Genomic DNA, 19,046 nt, shown 5'->3' on the forward strand with positions numbered 1-19,046 from the left:
GGCAGCAGAGGCGTCGCTAACGGTGCCCGGTACCCGGCAGGTGCTTAGTGCACGCTGGTGACCGAGGAGGACTATCAGTTGACACCCATTAGCCAACCAGACTTAATTAGCCTGTCGGGGTGGGTCCTGACCGAGGTAGCAAGGAAGGACCTCGGCCTGTGTAAAGCATCCCACTCTCCTGCCACAAGGCTGCCCAGTCCTGGGGGAGGGGGCTCAGGCTCAGAGCACAGGATCCGGCACTCCCAGCTCCTGCAAGTCTGCTGCTGACTCTCCTTCTCTCCCCTCCGTGGGGCACTGAAGAGGTGTCCCACTGACATGGGGAGCTCCGTCCGAGGCTCCGCAGAGTCCTGAAGCTGCTTGCGTCCTCCCTCCCCAGTGAAAACATTGTGTTCCAGGGACCCCCTTGTAAAGTCCTCCAATCTTCTGAGCTCTCAAAATTCCCAAAGCCATCCTCTGGTCAAGGGGGCAGGGGATCCAGCACCCTGATTCCTAGCCAAGGAACTGCACTGTCGTAGGGGAGAATCCAGAGACCACTCCCTCCCCTTCTTCCTTCACCTTTGCACCCCTGCTTTGTATCTTGGGAGTAGAGAGAATAAGCTTTGTGTGGCCTGGCAAGGTTGGTTACAGAACAGAAAGGGGAAAAAAGTGAGTGGAAACAGCTGAGAGCCTTGCTTGGCTGCTGACCTGAGCCCATCCTAAGGTGCCATGGGATTGCTCGCCTATTTCTTCTTTTCCCTTTTTTGCTTAGATAAAGGTCGTAGGATCAATAAAGCAAAGGAGCCTAAGAGGTCATGTGCTACCATCAACAATAAGAGCCCCAAGGACAATCTGCACAATGACTTCCAACAATATAGTCTTTATGGAACAGCAAAGGAAAACATCCCAGATACCGATCAGATACAGTGGTCAATATTAGCATCTTATCATCAAAACTAAAGGACAAAAAATTATCCTTTTTGATAATCATCAGCAATCTATGGTGTACTTTTTAAGGAGGTTTGTTAGGTATGAAGTTGTGTTGTGTTAAAACAAAGTGGCCCAGCAGTTAGATGGCAGAGTGGATAGAGCACTGGTCCTGAAGTTAGGAAGATCTGAGTTCAAATGTGACTTCAGACACTTAATACTTTCTAGCTGGATGACCTTGGGAAGTCACTTAACACCAATTGCCTCAGGAAAAAAAGAAAATTAAAAAAACAAAGTGTCCCTAGCTGTGTCTCATCTTCCTTTTCACCCTCAGAAGCCTGATATTCAGCTGTCTTTTTTCTCAAAATTTTTTTTGTTTTTTATGAACTTGACAAACATTAACAAACATGAACATTTCAAAATACAAAGGATAGAAAAAGAGGATTCTGTATGAAGCTGTAAATTTGTATTATAGATTGCTTCTTTTGAAAAAATGAAAAAAAAATTTTAGTTTTTTAAATTTTTGAACTTATCAAAAAAAAACATTTCTATGCATGTAGCATAACAAAAAAGAAAATCCTATGTGAAACCACAAATCTTCATTTCATACTACTTGTGCCAAAAATTATAGGTGCTGTATATTATATTGTTACATTATCATTATATCAACAATATAACCACACATTATTACAATATTATATATATTGTATTGTTGTCAAATCATATTATATATCATATAATTACCATATATTATATATTACAATTATTATATATTCTAATAATATGATTTCAATGTGATATGTTATACTATGATTATAACAGTATATTATATAATGTGATAATTAATATACAGATTATAATAATGATACTAAATTGAGCATGCCACTTTTAGAACTATTTTCTTTTGCCTAAGCTTCCTTCAGTTCTTTTCTGTGAATTTAAAAATATGTCATCATGGAATTTTGACATCTTTCTTTCTAACTCCAATCCCCCTCAACTCCACTCCCCTCACTCCATTAAAAAATAAAGAGGAAGAATGAAGGGGGGGGAAATCTTTTTTTTTTCTTTTTTTATTGTAGTAAGTTTATTTGTTTTGTTTTGTTTTTTAATACACATTGCTTTATGAATCATGTTGGGAGAGAAAAATCAGAGCAAAAGGGAAAAACCATGAGAGAGAGAAAAAACAGGAAAAGAAAAAAGATTGCTTTATATTCAGTCTCCTTAGATCTTTTTCTGGATGCAGATGTCATTTTCTGTCAAGTCTATTGGAATTGCTTTATATCACTGAACCACTGAGAAGAACCAAGTCTTGATAATTGATCATCGCACATTTTTGCTATTGTGTACAATGGATTCCTGGTTCTTCTTGTTTTGCTCACCATCAGTTCATGGAAATCTTTCCAGGCCTTTCTATAATCAGCTTGTTCATCATTTTTTACAGAACAATAATATTCTTCATGTACCACAGCTTATTCAGCCATTCCCCAATTGACAGGCATCCTCCACTCCTTTTCTAATTCCTTGCTACCACAAAAAGAGCTGCTGCAAACGTTTTTACACATGTGGGTTCTTGTCCTTCCTTATGATTTCTTTGGGATACAGACCTAGTGATGGCACTGCTGGGTCAAAGAGGGAAAAAAACTTCTAATAAAGTTAAGCAAAATGTCCCAAAATAGGTTTCGTTCTGCTCCTGGTTTTCATCTCCTTGCAATGCGAAGTAGCATGCTTCACCATAGGTCCTTTGGAGATGAGAATTGTCATTGCATTGATTATAATTCCCAAGTCTTTCAAAATTGTTATTTCCAATTTTTGATATCTTGGTATAAATTGTTTGTCTTGATCTGCTCATTTCATTTTGTTTCAGTTCATACTACCAAGAAGTCTCCAAAATTTTTTTTTGTCAGATCTTAGAGCACAATATTCTTCCATTCTATTATTAGCACATTATAACTATTTTTCAATTGTCTATGAGGCAATCTAAGGGACACTATTAGATTCTAATAATCTGCCTTTCTCTTCTTAGCCCTCTCTTTCTTTCCCTTTTCAATTCCCGTTTTGAAATCTCCTCCTTTCAAAACACTATTTGCTTATGACACTTGTCTTATATTATCCTTCCTCTTATTCTTATCCCTCCCCATCACTGCCTGTTATCTTTTTAACTTGAATGTTCTTCAGGTCAATAGTTTTTGATATTGGGTATCTTGCATTTTCATCCATTTTTTTCAGTCTTTTGATTTTTTTCCTAATATTTCTTCCTGTCATATAAAATCATTGGTAGTCTGCTTGGAATACCCTAATTGCAGAGACTATTTCTGAGGGAAGGTTTACTTTTTTTCTTCTAAGCCATTTATTTTCCTTTCAGTTCTTTTCTCCAGAGTTTTTATTTCATTTTAAAACTGTTCTTTATTTCTACTAGGTATTCATAAAGTCCTTTTTCCCCTGTGAGTTTTTGCTTGAAGATGTTATGTTGTTACCCTTTCTGTTTGGGGGAGCTTAGTTTTATAACAATGTTTTCATTGATTTATTTATCTCTCTGGCTTCAGTTCTAGAATTGAGGCTCTATGCCAGGGCTAGGTTCTGCCTGTCACCCTTTTGGGTGAAGTGTGTGTAGTGATGCATGCTGGTAAATGCTTAACAACCAGCTCTCTGGAAAAAACATATGGACAACACATCTTTAAGTTTGACATATTTTCCATATTCTACTTCCTTCTGGAGTAGGAGTTGGCAAACTATATAACCTGTAGGCCAAATCCAACCCACTACCTGTTTTTTTTTTTTTTGTTTTTTTTTTTGGTATGGCCTGTGAGCTAAAAATGGTTTTTACATTTTTTAATGGCTGAAAAAAAATCAAAAGAAAATTTCATGACACTTGAAAATTATATGAAATTCCAATTTCAGTATCTATAAATAGAGGTTTATTGGGACTCATTCTTAGACCTTTTGTCTAAGTATAAACAATGGAGTGGTCCTCTCATTACCTCCCCCACTGTGCATGCATTACATCTTATTGTGATGCCATTATAAGTTAGAAGTATTTTTAGCAAGTTAGTTATTATACTGTAATTTTTATCACTTGTACATTTCTATCTTTTCAACAAGAAAAGAAGAAAAAAGTTTCATTGCAATTTTTTTTTAGTTCAGGGGCAAGATTGAAACTTTTCTGAACAAGGACCACTATCAATCATTGTCATCAAATACTGAATGACATTGGAAGTTAGATTTTATTGCCAATTTAATAATGTTTTTTAATTCAACCTAAAATTGCAAGGAAAAACAGTGCTTATATGCAAAACTTTGACATGCAGTAAAATCAATTCTACAACTGTTTGAATCCCAAGTGATATCAAGCTGCTTTATCTGTTTTCTGTGCTGTCAAAAGCTAAAACAAAAAGCAAGATCTTCATTCCCACACAAGCTTGCAGCTTCAGAGAATACTGAGCCTCCAGGAGAAAACTATGCCATGTCAATGAGAAACTTCTTAAGTGCACCACGGAGGGGAGAAGAGGAATTCCAGCAAAAGACTTGAAGGAGCTGTGAGTGACCCACTTTGCTGGATCATATGCTCTTAAGTTTGAGCCTACTCTCCCCAGGACTCTGAGTTGCCTTGTGGGAGAGAGAGTCCCCAGCATGAGTAGAAGGTTTTATACCAGCAGAGGTTCTTAATTTGCTATCTTAGTCAGTATCCCCTCCTAAAGGCTAATTAAGTCTGGTTGGCTTACTGATATCAACTGATAGTCACTGGAGGGAAGCATATTGTTGGGATCCTCATGTTGACATCGACATGAACTACGGCACAAAAATACATCCCTAACCGCTTCGAGTAGCCCCTAGAATTCTGAGAGGAAAACCAGCCAGCTGCCCTTGAGGGAATCTAGACTGCCATCGAGAATGGGGCTTTGGGAAAGTAACCCCAGAGCCGGAGTTGTACTTTATTTCTTTCCTGCCCCTTCCCCAAATTAAACAAGGGCAGTAACCAAAATCGATTATTCCTACACTTGCTGTGTCTGAAGCTTTATGTCTCATGTACCTCTACCATATCCCATCCTGCCAAGTGGGAAGCACGCTTCTTCTTTTGTCATGTGGAGTCTCCCAAGGTATTTGCTTTCACAATGTTATGTTCCCTTGCATGTTATGGCCCTGCTTACTTCGGTCTTTTCAGGTTTCTGAGAATCCATCCCATTTGTCATGTCTTAAGATACATGAATATTCTGTAATATTTTATACCCCATTTGGTTTCACCATTTATCAATGGATAGGAATCCTCTTTCTTTCTGGCTATTGATTATAACCAGTTGTGTTTCTAGAAGCATTTTTGGTGCCTCTGGTTCCTTTCATTATGTCTTTGATGCCTTTGGGTATATGCCCTTAGTGGTATAGCTAGCTCAGAAGGGGTAGGTAGAGTTGAGAGATTTTTTTTAGCTCCATTTCTAAATTGCTTTCCAGAATTGATCAGCCACTTCACAGCAATACTAGCAGTTGTTTAACATGTCTGCCCTCTCAAAGTCCCTCTCAACACATCATTTTCCATCTTTACCTTTTTTTTTAATTGAAGGGATAAGGTGGAATCTTAGAACTGCTTTAACTTGCAAGAAACTTAATTTCTTTTGCAATTAGTAATGTGGAGTGTGTTTTTCATATGGTCACTGAAGGTGTTAAATGACAACATAAAGATAGAGATAGCTCACCCCAGAGAAGGAGCTTTGTAACCTCTTGTAGCCTAGCAACGCTTTCCTCCTGGAACAACTTAGCTAGTTTAGTCAGTCCTTCCACCTTTCAAATGTTTAAGCTAGTGGACATTTCCATGTAGTTGATTCTATGGGAGAGAGAAATAAGATTTGACAAATGCCTGGATACGCGTGAAGAGTCTACCCTAATCTAAGGTTGCAAACCTGGGAGATTTGAGGGATGGGGCTGGTTCTCACAAATTTTTTGCAAGTGAGGGAGACTGGGGACATTGGAGGTAGGGAGGAGGAGCTGGTTGGAGGTGGACAATGAATTATATTTTAGACTTAAGGTACAGCCAGTTTGAAACACCCGCTGAAGAGCTGGCAGAGTGGGGAGTGGAACTCAGGAGACTAAGGCCTGTTCACTTAGTCATGTTCAACTCTCTGTGACCCCTGGGGGAGTTTTCTTGGCAGAGATAGTTGGCCATGTCCTTTTCCAGCCCATTTTACAGATGAGGAAACTGAGGCAGACAGACTGAAGTGATTTGGCCAGGGTGGCCCAGCTGGGAAGGGTCAGAGGACATAATAGGCACTTAGAGTGGAGAGCAGCTCAGCACACAGTCCAGGCATCTCATGGGGAGGAGAGGGGGATTGGAATGGAGCTGGCGCTGGAGATGGGGGGCAGTGGGGCGGCTCAGTGGAGAAAGCTTCAGGCCTGGAAGACCTGGCTTGGTGAGTCCAGTCTGCCTTTAGACACTTGCAGCTAGAGGCCCTTGGCCCCTGTTTGCCCCAGTTTGTAGTTCAGTGACACATTGTAACAGTGTTTGGGGTTTCTTGGCAGAGACCTAGGGGTGGTTGGTAATGTCCTTTTCTAGCCCATTTCACAGATGAGGAGACAGAGGCAGATAGGGTGACAGGACTCCCCTGAGTCCCCAGCAGAACATATCTGAGGCCAGATTCGAACTTAGAACCTCGTGCTCTATATGCTCTGGCACCTGCGGCTTCTCAAGCCTGGGGCACAGGGCCCAAATGTACGAGTCTGGAAGATAGAGACAGGGATTGAACCTGGGGGAACCAATGAGATTAGTATCTGAGCGGAGAAAAAGGAAGAGATCCGGCTCAGAAGTTTGGGGGTGCCCACTGAGAGGAGCTCACTGACCAATAGCTAAGGGGATGGAGCTAAGGAACACTCACCAAGCACAGCTTGTCTGTGGCAGGCCAAGAGGGCAGTTTAATGGGAAAAGACAGTGCCCAGAGGAAGCTGGGGGGCAAAGCTGGGCGGAAAGAGAGAGGGAGCCGATCTCTGCCCCCAGAAGGGAAAGCTTGAAGAGGTTAGTGCCCCAAAAAGGAAGTGAGGGAGGCTGCCCCAGGCCGGACGGTGCTTCCAGTGGCAGCCTGGTGATGAGATGAAAGTTGGTCAGTGCACCTGGGAGGGGACCTAGAGAGGAGAACATAAACTCCAGGGCAAAGGCCAAGGGCCCTGGGGGCTTCACGTCCACAGCTCGTCTGCAACAGAGGCTCATCGACTTGGGTGGAGATACATCTGGCCTCTCTTCTGTCTTCAGGTTATGGGCACTATCTGTATCCAAATACTTTCTTTCGATATGAAGGAGAATGGAAAGATGGGAAGAAACATGGTAAGAACAAGAGATGCGGTCATTGTCAGCAGAGAATGAAACCCCCATTCTTAGTCTAATAAAAATGAAAAAACAGCTTCCAAAGTGTTGGCCAAATCTTCTAAAAACTGAGGGCAACTCCCGGGCCTTGGAGCCGTTCTGTAAAATGGTAACCCAGGAAGCTGGAAGATGAGAGATCGTGTGTAAAAGTCCATCAGAGATATTTGCAGGATGTTTAGTAATTGGCATTCTTCTCAACGAGTCGGACCTATGTGTCCTTTCTGAGATTGTACAGAATATCACCATTTCTGCTCAATTTCAATTTGACTTATCTTGTCACAATTTGTTTTCTCAAAGCTTTACCTGGATGAAGGACATTTTTAATCATTTTTTTCTTTATTCGATCTTAATATTACTGTGGCTACTGAACATGTGTTCACTTTGTCCTTGTACTGAGAGATAACGGTTATCAAATATATATTCTGAGGGCATTTCTAGGACTCCAGAGGTTCTTGAAGGATTTTAAGCTAAATATTAATTGCATTCTAATGCCTTTATCATCACCATACACATTTGACTGAGACACGATGATATTCAAATGCTTAATAATATTTTGGTTAGCATTGTAGAAGTATCTAGACAGCAATGTTCTCTGCAGACTGCTCTGTATTCCAGTGACTTTCAAAGGTCACTTGATGCCTTTGTATGGTGGGCCCAGATAAAGGAACCAACAGATCTTGAGACCAAATTCTCAGCTCTGAAACCTGAGTATTTACCAACTTAAAGATGTATTATTATCACTAAAAGATTTTCATATTTTACTAAGCTGGAATTTGAATTACAATAATATATGTTAATCACTTTGCAAACCTTAAAAATATGAAATAATTGTGAAGTATTATCATTTCATCAGGTCATGGAAAATTGTTGTTTAAGGATGGAAGTTACTATGATGGCGAATTTGTAGATGGTGAGATCATTGGAATGGGACAGCGATACTGGTCATCGTCAGGTCAGCTTTCTTTGGAGTTTGTTTTGTTTGTTAAATTTTGTAAAACATTTATATTGCAAATATATCCCTGGCTTTTGAAGGGCCCAGAAGGGATTTTCTTTCCCTAACTTGAGATAAAGGATCCTCTGCAGTGACTGCATTCTACAAGGAACCCCATGCATACATACAAGCAAAAAACCCTTGAGAGGTTCAGTAAATGTTCTGTGAACTAAGGCTGTTGAGGCTCTCACATGCTGTTTGATTCCATTCAACTCAATAAGACGCTATTGACTGTCTTGATGCTTACCTCTGTGCTGGATGCTACAGCAGACCCCAGAAGTTATAGCCCCGTTGGCAAACTGGATTTCCTTAGCTCAGTTTGTGGTGAAAGAAAACACTTATTCTTTCTCCCTCCCCCACCCCCCCCCTACCCCCTTTTAAGCTATTAAAGACACATTTCATCTATAAGGAAGTGAGGGAGGAAGAACAGAAAACTGACAGCATCAACTCTATATCAGGAATATGAGCTCTGCACAATCAGGAACCCTAGCATAAGAGGAGTGGATTTGCTGGGTTTAATAAAAAAAATTCTTAAAGCTAGAGTTTTGATATCTGTTCCCTAGCAAATACAAAGCAGACCAGGTGTTCTGTGATTGATCTGCATCCATACTGTGTCTCCAATGAGAGAGTGGTCCTTCTAGGGCCACTTAGCATTTCTAGGCACAAATACAGAAAATCAACAGGACTGTATATGCACACCCACACCCACACACACACAAATGGGGTTGGGAGAACAGGACATTAAAGTACTTCCTATACTTGAAATATGGAAGGAGCAGGGTTTTCTTTTGAATCTAGAACTAACATCATGTAAGGGCCTTTAGTTTTCTCAATCTCAGAGAACATGGATTATGATTCATTAGTTTTCAAAGACCTAAATCCCCCATTCATTACACAGAGTTGGTAATTTTAAAAAAAGAGACATCGGTGATTAATTCCAACACTTTCAATATTGATAACCATTGGTCGGTAGGAATTTCATTGTTACAGCACTTGGGATATTAAAAATTTATATAATATATATTACATATATATTATATACAATTTATATTATATATAACTATAATATATATTATGAATGAATTGCATGAATGAAGTATATATTTTATGAATGAATTATATATTATGAATGAATGAATACATTTGAATTCATATATATGTGAATATATATATAAAATATATGTAAAAAAATTTTTAAATGATGAATCTGAAAATATCTTTTTGCTCTTTTATCTAATTCCAGGAAACATCTATTCTGGGCAGTTTGTTTTAGGTGAACTTCATGGTCACGGAGTAATGATATACAAAGAGGGTGGAAAATATGAAGGGGAATTTTACCAAGGAATGAGAGAAGGTGTGTTTTTGTTAAAGTATAATCATTATTCATAATTGTCTGGAAAATGCTCATTGCTGAATGCAGCCTCGAGGAAATGTTTTGTTGTTCTCCATCTCCAAAGATTTCTGACTTTTTGGGCAGAATCTGGTTGGGACACAAGTTGCTCTGGGTGATTTACATGTTCAGACTTTTAAACACAGTGGAAGGAATTGGTGCCTTCTTTGATTATCTCAATATCCATCAGACAGTTGGGAATGCCTGTGCCCAATGTTGCCCAAAGTCTGGGATTTAGGCTGATTCAGCCTCCTCTCAGATCAGGATCTGCAGCCTGGGGATAAAAGCTCATTTGCAAATGTATGCTTGCTTATGTTGATTTTCCTGATAAATCAGAGATCGCTGAATGAATGAATGACCATCTTTCCATTGTTCTTGACTTTTTGGCTGTGTCTGGGTTTTGTCAATATGGGGAACCCTCTGGTGTGTGGAGTTCCTCCACCCAAGTAGATTGGCCACTCCTCTGTGTCCTGGTTTTAGAGAGTTTCTTGGGATTCTGAGAGATTAAATTACTTGTCTATAGTCATACAGCTATTTGTTTGAAGCAGATTTGTCGATTTAGGCATATTTCATTTTAAACCCAAATGTGATTGTCAACTTAAGTATCCTTTGTTCAGCTCAAAAAATTTTTAAGCATTTTTGCAAAAAGATTCACTTCGTTGACTTTTCTGAGCTCATATTGGTCTGATAAGCCAGTCAAACACATCCTGACTCAACTCTTAACTAGTGTTATCATTTTGGGCCTCTTCAAAAACAAAGGACAACAATCAATAGCTAACAAGATTTCCATATATACTTCCCCCTGTACCTTTGTGTTTAGATCTTTTTTCTGAAAGTCACCCACCCCGATGAGTCATATGTAGTTTGTTGAGTTTCCAATGATCACATTCTGGTAAGACACTCAAAACTTCCCCTTCTGGTATGTTACAGGCTAAAAACAAAAAAAGTCATAACCAAATATGAGAGAGAAGCCTTGTTCATTGCAAAAGACACAGGAAACTACTTCAACTCTGAATGAAACAGTGATAAAAATTTTAATAACAATTTACAAAAATATAAGTTCCAGTTAAGGATCTCTGGCTGAAAGACAATGATGACTTGTTTTTCTTTCCTAAAGTGGACCAACCTGTCTTTATTTTTCTTATAGTCTTTCCTAATTCTCATTCTTCTTGGCCCACCCCTCTATAGTGGACATTCTTGATCACCTTTTCCTCTTGGATACTCTGGGTTTTAAGACACTGCTCTCTCCTTAGTCTCCTCCCATCTGTCCAATTGCTCCTTCTGAATCTTCTCTGCTGGTTCTTTAAGAGTGCTGGTCACTCTTAATTACTAGTGGGAGTCTCTCAAAGCTCTGTCCTGGGTCCTTTCTGAACTATCTCAATTGATGATCCCACCTGTACTTATGGGGACCATTATCATTTTGATGCAGATAATTTGTAGATAGATGGTGGATATCACTGTGTGTGTGTGTGTGTGTGTGTATATGTATAGGTATGTATATCACTATATCTCTCTTTATAGTTTGCTATCTATATATCTATAGCTAAAGCTATCTATATATCTATCTCTATATATCTCAGAAGAGAACACATTTTATATCTATATCTATATCTATCTCTCCCTAGGCTCTCTCTTGAAAATCTTGAACTCTTGACCTGAATATGTTATAGGCATATGTCTATATGTGTCTAAAACAAAATTCATTTGCCTTTCCCTGTCATCTTCTTTTTCTTAATTTCTTGAAAAGATCAAAGATGGCACCAATCACCCAGTCACAGAGCCTCAACCTTGTATTCCTGGGGGGTGCAGTGCCTAGAGCTCTGGGCTTGGAACTAGGAAGATTTGACTGGAAATCTGATGGATCTGAGACCTGCTGACTGTGTGATCCCCCTTAGCTTCTCTTTCCTCATCTGAAAAATGGGGATAATAAAAAAAATTCCAGAGTTCTGTTGAGGATCAAATGAGACAATATTTGTAAAATGATTTGCAAATCTTAAAGCACTAGACAAATACTATTATTATTGTTATTCTCAACTCCTTATTCTCACCATGCATATTCAACCTTTGCTAAATATTGTCATTTCTACCTTTACAACATCTCTCATATAGATTCCCCTCTCTTACTCAGACTTCCATAACCTTAATTCACACCCTTATCATCCTTCACCTGGACTATTTGATTAACTTCCTCCCTGGTCTTTTGGCCTCAGCTGCATAACATAAGTCCTAGCTAAGTTTAATAAATGCTCATTAATTGACTGAACTTGTTTTTCATTATTTACAGCTAGACTTACTTGTTGAGGTCTTCCAACACAGAAAAGAAAAAAAATTCCCTTTATGACTCAATGATCTGTCCTATGAGCTGGTCCCTGAGGGTCTAATTCCAGTGTATGGAGACCTCAATACCTCATTGATACTCCATTAGTCCTGCAAATCAATTTCATTTCCCATTTTGTTTAATTTACACTCCAAGGGATTATCTATTTTTTAAAGATGCCAAATTAAATCCAAATGCTTCTTCATCACTTTCAGTTACATAACAACTGATTTAAAATAAAACTTTATTACAAATTCTGATATTTAAAACATCACAGATAAACCCTCAGATGATAAAATCATAAAGAATGATCAATTTATCTATACTTTATAAAAATTCCTAATGTAGATGCAAAATCCAATTTCCCATACAAACTGCTAGAATGGTGCTTTGATTATTGTTACTGATAGGCCCCACAATCAAAAACTATGATTTTCAATAATCATATTTGGTTAACCTTTCGGTTAAAAGGTAATAAAACTACCCACAGCACTACAGAGTTTATATTTTGTCAAAAAAGAGAAAAGACAGTGGAAATATTCCCATGATATTACTGGAGTTTTCAGAACCACCTGAAAACAGCAAAACACTTTGATGAAACCATATTTTCTCAAGCTTTGTATTGGGCCTTTCAGGGGGGGAAAAAAAAAAACCACTATTAAATGGGCCATCCAAACTAAAAAATTCCTGTCATTATTGTAAAGCAAAGATTTCTTCTGGGGTTAAAAGCAAAATAACAAAACAACAATAGCAAAAAAAAAAAAAAAAAAAAAAAAAAAAAAAAATCTTGGCTAGAGCTAACAGATTTTTATCAAAGCCATAAGATATGCTTGTTTGTTGTTGGGATTTTTTTTTTTGGGTCACATGTATAGAATTTATTTTTCCTTTCTTTAGGGCACGGATCCCTCACTGATAAAAATGGACAAGTTTACCAAGGTGCATTTCATGAAAATAAAAAGCATGGTGTGGGACAGATGGTCTTCAAGTAAGTCTGATTGATTCATGATCCCCAAGAAAATTGTTCATCTCCTAATGAAATATTGTTATCAAGTCCAAAAAAGATGAGAAATGAATCTGGGCTCACATTCACAAAGCCCAGGCTTCCTTTTGTGCATTTTTCCCCCATCTATACCTAATGGATTCATTGAACACATTAAGACATATTTTGTGATTAATAGAACTGTTTTGAGTTGTGGGTGTAGAACCATGTATCTTAAAGAACACTCATATGTTAAAAAAAAAAAAACAAAAAGCACATTTTTAGCCATAGTTTTGACTTCCTTTCCAAAACACTCATATGTTAATTAAAAAACACTTTTTTAAACTGCTCGTTTCTTTGTTAAAATCAGTCATACTACTGCTTGTTTAATAAGGAAAAAAGCATAGAACCTTTTTTTAAAAGAAAAACCTTTTGCCTCCTCCTGCCCTCCCCAAACCTTGTAACCTTATCTTAGAGTATCTATCTTGGTTATAGCCTCAGGATCCCTCGATATCTGTGTGTATTATACAGTGAAAACTTGTAAGAAATTCGAGAGATGACATTCTCTGGCAATATATAGGCTTTCTCCTTTAAGAAGCAAGGCATAACGTTACATGTTTTAAACATATTTAAAACAAATTCTTAAGGCAGATTCTCATATGCAAAATTCTGCTTGTGGCATCCTTATATGCAGGAAAAACTAGCTAATTCACTGAAAAATAAGGAACCACCTTTTCCTTTTCATTCTCCGTTCTCTTTGTTGGAACTTGCCAACACCGTACCTTTCCAACAGTCTGCACTGATAAAAATGAAGAATGTGGGTGACCTCCCAATAGCTATCGCAAGCAGGTCCGTCCCAGCCTTTGTCTGAAGTATCACAGCTTTTCCTTTGGGTGACTTAACGGCAAGGTCATGGGGACTTTCCCTTTTTGTGGGCCTTCCAAAATCAGGGACGAGGCAAAAGGTAGGATTTCATCAAGAACCATCTGTGCGGTGTCTATTTTTGCTTCAGTCGCTGGTGGAAAAGTCTTGAACACTAGTCACAGGAATCAATCTGAATCACTCCCTGTCAGCTGGTCTCCCACTTCCCAAGGCGAGTGCCAAAACCTTGTGGCGAGTCCCATCCCCTCGCCTTGCAGAGGATCCCGTTCTCGAGAGGGAGCCATTTGCCTCCCCACAGCAGGTGGCCCGGTGGAAGGGCCTGTCTAGCCACATGGCCACCTCTCGCCTCCAGCCCATTCCTCTCTTTATGTGATTTAGCAATGGCGACAGTTACGAAGGGGACTGGATCCTGGACCAGCGACAGGGCCACGGGGTGATGCACTACGCAGATGGATCGATTTACAAGGTATCTGGGAGGAGGGGATGGCCACAGCCCAGCAGACCGCTGACGTGTTCCGGGACCTCCAGGTCGGCGGCAGTGAGCCGGCGTGACCTTGGGCTCGGCCCTTCCCTGTGGGGGGCCCCCCTCACCTGCCAGTCTAAGGGTTCGGAGGGGCCTGGGGAAGGCTTGGGGCCAGAATCTCCACTAGGGGGCGTTCCCCATTCGTCCCACCACCCCACAGTGACAACAGGGCCCGGAGTCTGCTCCATGAACAATTCAGTGACAAATGGTGTGTTTCCCCATCAATTCAAGGAAGAACGCTCGCTGCTGGTTTGTAGCAGCTGTCCTCTGAGTCCGATGCCCGAGAAGTAACGTCCCGGTCCGACCTGCCCCGGTTGGTTCTTCAGCAGATACGCACTGACCATGTTCTGAACCTCGGACCCCAGGCCACAGCGGGAGGAAGCCACAAGGAGAAACCCCTGCCAGGCTAGCCTAAGGATGAGAGTTGCTTTCCCGGCCCCCTCTCGCACAGAGAGAAGGGACCAGCGGGCAGCCTCCTTCCCTGCACGGAGGGAACGTCACTCCGGGGCCCGAGCCTTTGGGCCCGAGAGTGAAAGAGGAAATGTGGGCGGCGGGACATTGCAGCTAGGGGGTAAGCGCGGGGTTTGGCTTCCGGGAAGCCCCTCTCATCTGTGCGCCGTCTCACTGAGGGAAGCGGGAAGAGGCCGCAGGCACAGGCTTCGCCCAGGAGAGCAGGCCCTCCCCTGGCGCCCCTGCCAGCCCATGTCGCATCTCATTGCCCAAGGGCGCCGCTCATGCGTGAACCCAGGAAGTGGAGAGCTGCTCCCGCTGATTCTCTATCTGTTAACATGTCTGCCGTGCCCCTTCCCCAGAACGCCTCGCGGGGGCAGCTTCCCAGGGCTTTCTCCCGTCCCCCAAACAAGCGGCCCGGAAGACGACAGAATGCTTCGCCATCAGCAAGGGCCTTCCAGGGACTCGGGCTCTTCATCGCCCCAGCCCCTGGCGGCTCTGCCCAGGCCCAAGCCGCGGGACCCGCATCCGGCGCAGCCCCTCGGCCCCCTGGCTCGTCGGTCTGCCTCGTCAGCCGGGCCCACCGAGGCACGCGCCCCTGACGCGGGGAGGATGGCCCAGCCCCCCCGGAGCAGCGGCCCGTGCCCAGCCCCGAAAACCTGCTACACGGGCCCAGAGCAGGCGGCAGCGGCCTCCCGCGTGCTGGCGGCCCAGGGCCACTAGGTGGCCCTCGAGCCCCGGGCTAGAGCCTCCTGCCTTTGCCGAGCGCTAGCTCCTCCCTGAGGGGCTGTAAGCGCTCAGAACTACACTTAAATCCACGATGTGAGTGTGCTCAGAAGTGGGGGGTCCGTTCCAGGGGAACGCGTCCCCCGGTCTGGGCCCCAAGCAATGCGCGGCGGGCTGATGGCGGACGGATGAAGCATTCAGAGGCAACGCGCATCCGCCCGGCGCAGGCCTGGCCGGGGCTGCCGAGCTTTGGGAGAGGGGCTCTCGCCGCGCCCCCCCCCCCCCCCAGTGTAGCAAGTTGTGGCGGCTGGCGGCCCCAGGCCAAGAGCAGAGGGATGGCACCCACTGGCAGGTGCCTCTCAGCCCCTCTAGGCTGGCTCTCCGGAGCAGGGGCCGCCCTCGGGCCCGGTCCCAGAAGGAGCCCCGCTGGCCCAGCCCGTCGTCGGCAAGCGGCCGCGAGGCCCATCATTCGCAACAGGGGCCGCCTGGACCGGAACCGGGCCGCCCCCCGAGGAGGGGAGCAAGGACGGGAGGGGCCCGGGCGAGAAAGGAAGGGCGAAAAGGGGCGTTCCGCTCTGGTCTTTGCGCGGGGCCTAAAAAAGCTGCCCCACGAACCCTAGATGTGGAGCTGGAAGGGGCCTTAGAGGACCTTCGGAGCTCGCTCCCATTTAACTAAGGAGGAAAAAGGGATGCCCAGCAGCAGAGATCTAAGGTGGTGTGCTCCTCCTTCCCTCTAACCCCCCTGCTAGTTAAAAAAACGCCCTGGTACTAACTGGCCGGTTATTTTCCCTGACAACTGGGGGAGCGCCGAGATGTTGCGGCCAGACAGTGGCTCACAGGAAGGCCTGCCTCGTAGGAGCCTTGATAAATCGCTGCCCCAGAGCCCAGATGCAGACCAGATTCCCCCGCTGAGGAAACCCAGGTCCGGCCCCAAAGCCACAGCCGGGGTCTGCCCGGACCGGCCTGTTGTTGTCCCCTTCCCCGAGAAGCAGGACGGCTGCCGGCAGCCCGAGGACAGGCGGATGCGCAGGTTTTACTTCTGGCCTGATACAAAAACCAGAAGGGTCTGGGACACGCCCAGAGCTCTGTGTCCAGCTGTAGAAGGGCAAGTGACCAGCCAGATCAACTGCTGGGAAGGGTAAGCAGGGAGCGGCCACCCCACATGGCACCAACTGCAGGTCCTTTAGTCTAGAGAGGGGAAGACTGGGACTGGACGGGGAGCCGGCTTGGAGGATTCAGAGCTGACTCAGACCATGGCCTCTGCAAGGCGGAAATCCTTAAGGAAGGGAGAAAGCCTCTCTGGGGGCATTCACCTCACCAATAATTCTGCACCGGAGTCCTGAGAGTTTTCTCTGTCTGGGGAGATGATCCGGACCAACGGAAAGCACAAGCCAACTGAGGACAGCTTCTTACCCAGGGAGTGCCATGGCAGGGCACACACCGGGGCCTCGGAGAGATGCCTGTGGAATTCTGCCCCTCCGGGATGAAGCAGGGCCAGCCATTCCCACCAACTCTCCAGCCATGTTGGGATGACGGCTTAAATCCTCCTTGTTTCTCTGAGTCTTGGGCACACGGGTGATTGTCCCCTTTGTGGGAGCCCAGGATGCCCCAGTGACTCTCTCCCCCGGGCTCAGATCCTCTGCCCTGACTCGCTGCTTCTGCCTCTGACTGAGGGGATGGCCCTTGGGGAAAAAGTGGACTCCCATAGGGTGGCCTGAGAGGATGGAGTGATAGGGTGGGGAAGGAGGTATAAGGAAATAGATTCTGTATGACTAGAAGAAAGAAGCTCCTAAAAGACTGTCCAACAATGAATGAGACAGCTAACTTCATCCGACAAATCGATGTTATTATAGACATGTCTTTACTACCTCATAATTCGGAGTATCTCTGAGGAGAGATCAACAGACCAGGCACCAGCCTGGGCAGGAGGGCCCAAGATGGGCAGAGTCTAGGACGGCTCTTGGATGAGGTACTTGGTTTCCTTGGTATAGAAGGGTAGCAATACTTCTAGTACCTACATCAGGAGGCTATTAGGAAGGCCCTTTGACAGTCTTAGAGAAGATACCAGTTAATGCAAAGAAGCAATTTGTTTTAACTCATCTCCAAGGTTTCTTCCCAAGGATGGCCTGGAGAGGAAGCACTCTCATGGCCATTCCGTGTCACATGACTTGATTTGTAAGGGTCAAAATAACTCTCTCTTGGGCTCATTCTCATAGAGGTGGTGTGGTACAATGGGCAGAGTCCTTGGACTGGCATCAGGAACTACTCTGAGCACTGACCTGTTAGGTGGACAAGCACCTCAATTCCTTGGAGCCTCAGTTTTCTTGTCTGTGAAATGGTGATTATGGTACCTGAGATACCTACTCCCAGAGCTTATTGTGAAGCTCAAATGCAATTATATTTAACAATTCTTAAGGAGACATAGAAATGCCAGCTATTATTTTTATTATTTTATTATTATTCATCACAGCATTTTAGATGGGTAGATTTCTTTGTGGAGGAAGAATAAACAAGAGAGAACCTCCTTTGCTTATAAAATTTGAAATTAAAGAAGGCTTTGATGGTACTTTGCCATCACCTCACTGCTCTAAATATCGGTTAACCCTTTTATGCTTTCTAATAGCTATGATTCAATTCAATTGCTGAGAGCCTTACTTTGAGATCAGTAAATAATGTCTATTTCACTCAATTCTCTTATTCCATGTGTGAATCCTATCCTGGGCATATTAACTGCAGGCGTTGATAATGGCAAAAAAGCTGAAGTTAAATTACCCAATTGAAATGTATTTTTTGCTTCGGTAGATTTATTTTTGAAGGAATAACAGAAAAGTGAATTTTTCTGTAACGGTGTTTCATTTTTCTTTCATTCCCTTCAAACCAGGGATAGGGAACCTTTTTTTCTGCCAAGGGTCATCTGGATATTTTTAACATCATTCCTGGGACACAGAAAATTATCAACTTATAGAACTCACGCAGTAGGAGGTGGTTCTACTTAGCTTTCAGCTCATCATCACTTGTGCTTGCCTTAGCAAATGATTTTGCAGGCCTTAAATGGGCCATAGGCCAGACGTTCCTTGCTCTAAATCCTTTAGCTCAGATTTAGGATTTCGTTGCTCACTTTAGAGTTGTCATTTGGCCTCATCTTGCTGCCCATCTATGGTATAGCCACAAGCTGAGGAGAGAGCCTTCTTATGGCCAGAACCGTCATGTTTTTCCTCGTTTGTCTCACTGCACATCCCTGAGGCTGCAGCCAGACCCAACGGCAGCATGGCCCATCCTCACACACTAGGCCGGAGGACATGGATATGCATTAACATTTCCAAGTTAAAATCATCTGAGAGCAAAGTATCTGGGCCAAGTCATTTCTGTTCCTCACTGCAGAATGCCTGCACTCAATTCCCAGTGAATGTTTTGCCTTTTCCAGGAGGATCCACTTGAATAGCTTCCATGTCTTGCAGAACCAGTCCAGGACACTGTGAACTCCCTTAGACAAGGGCTTGGTGATATGTCTCTGGCTCAGTTTGGTTTCAGGAAAAAGGCTTCTC

At 43.2% G+C, this 19,046-nt stretch overlaps 1 protein-coding gene across 4 annotated transcripts in view; it reads left to right on the forward strand.

Moving 5' to 3' along the window:
- The window catches only part of MORN1 (MORN repeat containing 1), a 213,603-nt gene that overhangs the window by 1,660 nt on the left and 192,897 nt on the right, over window positions 1-19,046 (forward strand). For 3 of the 4 annotated variants that reach the window (XM_031962999.1, XM_031963001.1, XM_031963002.1), the window contains exons 2-6: window positions 7,133-7,204; window positions 8,097-8,195; window positions 9,478-9,588; window positions 12,836-12,926; window positions 14,181-14,268. In XM_031962999.1, coding sequence (XP_031818859.1) covers window positions 7,133-7,204; window positions 8,097-8,195; window positions 9,478-9,588; window positions 12,836-12,926; window positions 14,181-14,268 — 461 coding nt within the window. Of the gene's footprint in view, window positions 1-3,773; window positions 4,998-7,132; window positions 7,205-8,096; window positions 8,196-9,477; window positions 9,589-12,835; window positions 12,927-14,180; window positions 14,269-19,046 lie in introns of those variants that run through there. The other variant, XM_031963000.1, reaches the window with a different exon arrangement.

The sequence above is a fragment of the Sarcophilus harrisii genome, chromosome 3 (assembly GCF_902635505.1).
Source record: "Sarcophilus harrisii chromosome 3, mSarHar1.11, whole genome shotgun sequence".
Lineage (NCBI taxonomy): Eukaryota > Metazoa > Chordata > Mammalia > Dasyuromorphia > Dasyuridae > Sarcophilus > Sarcophilus harrisii.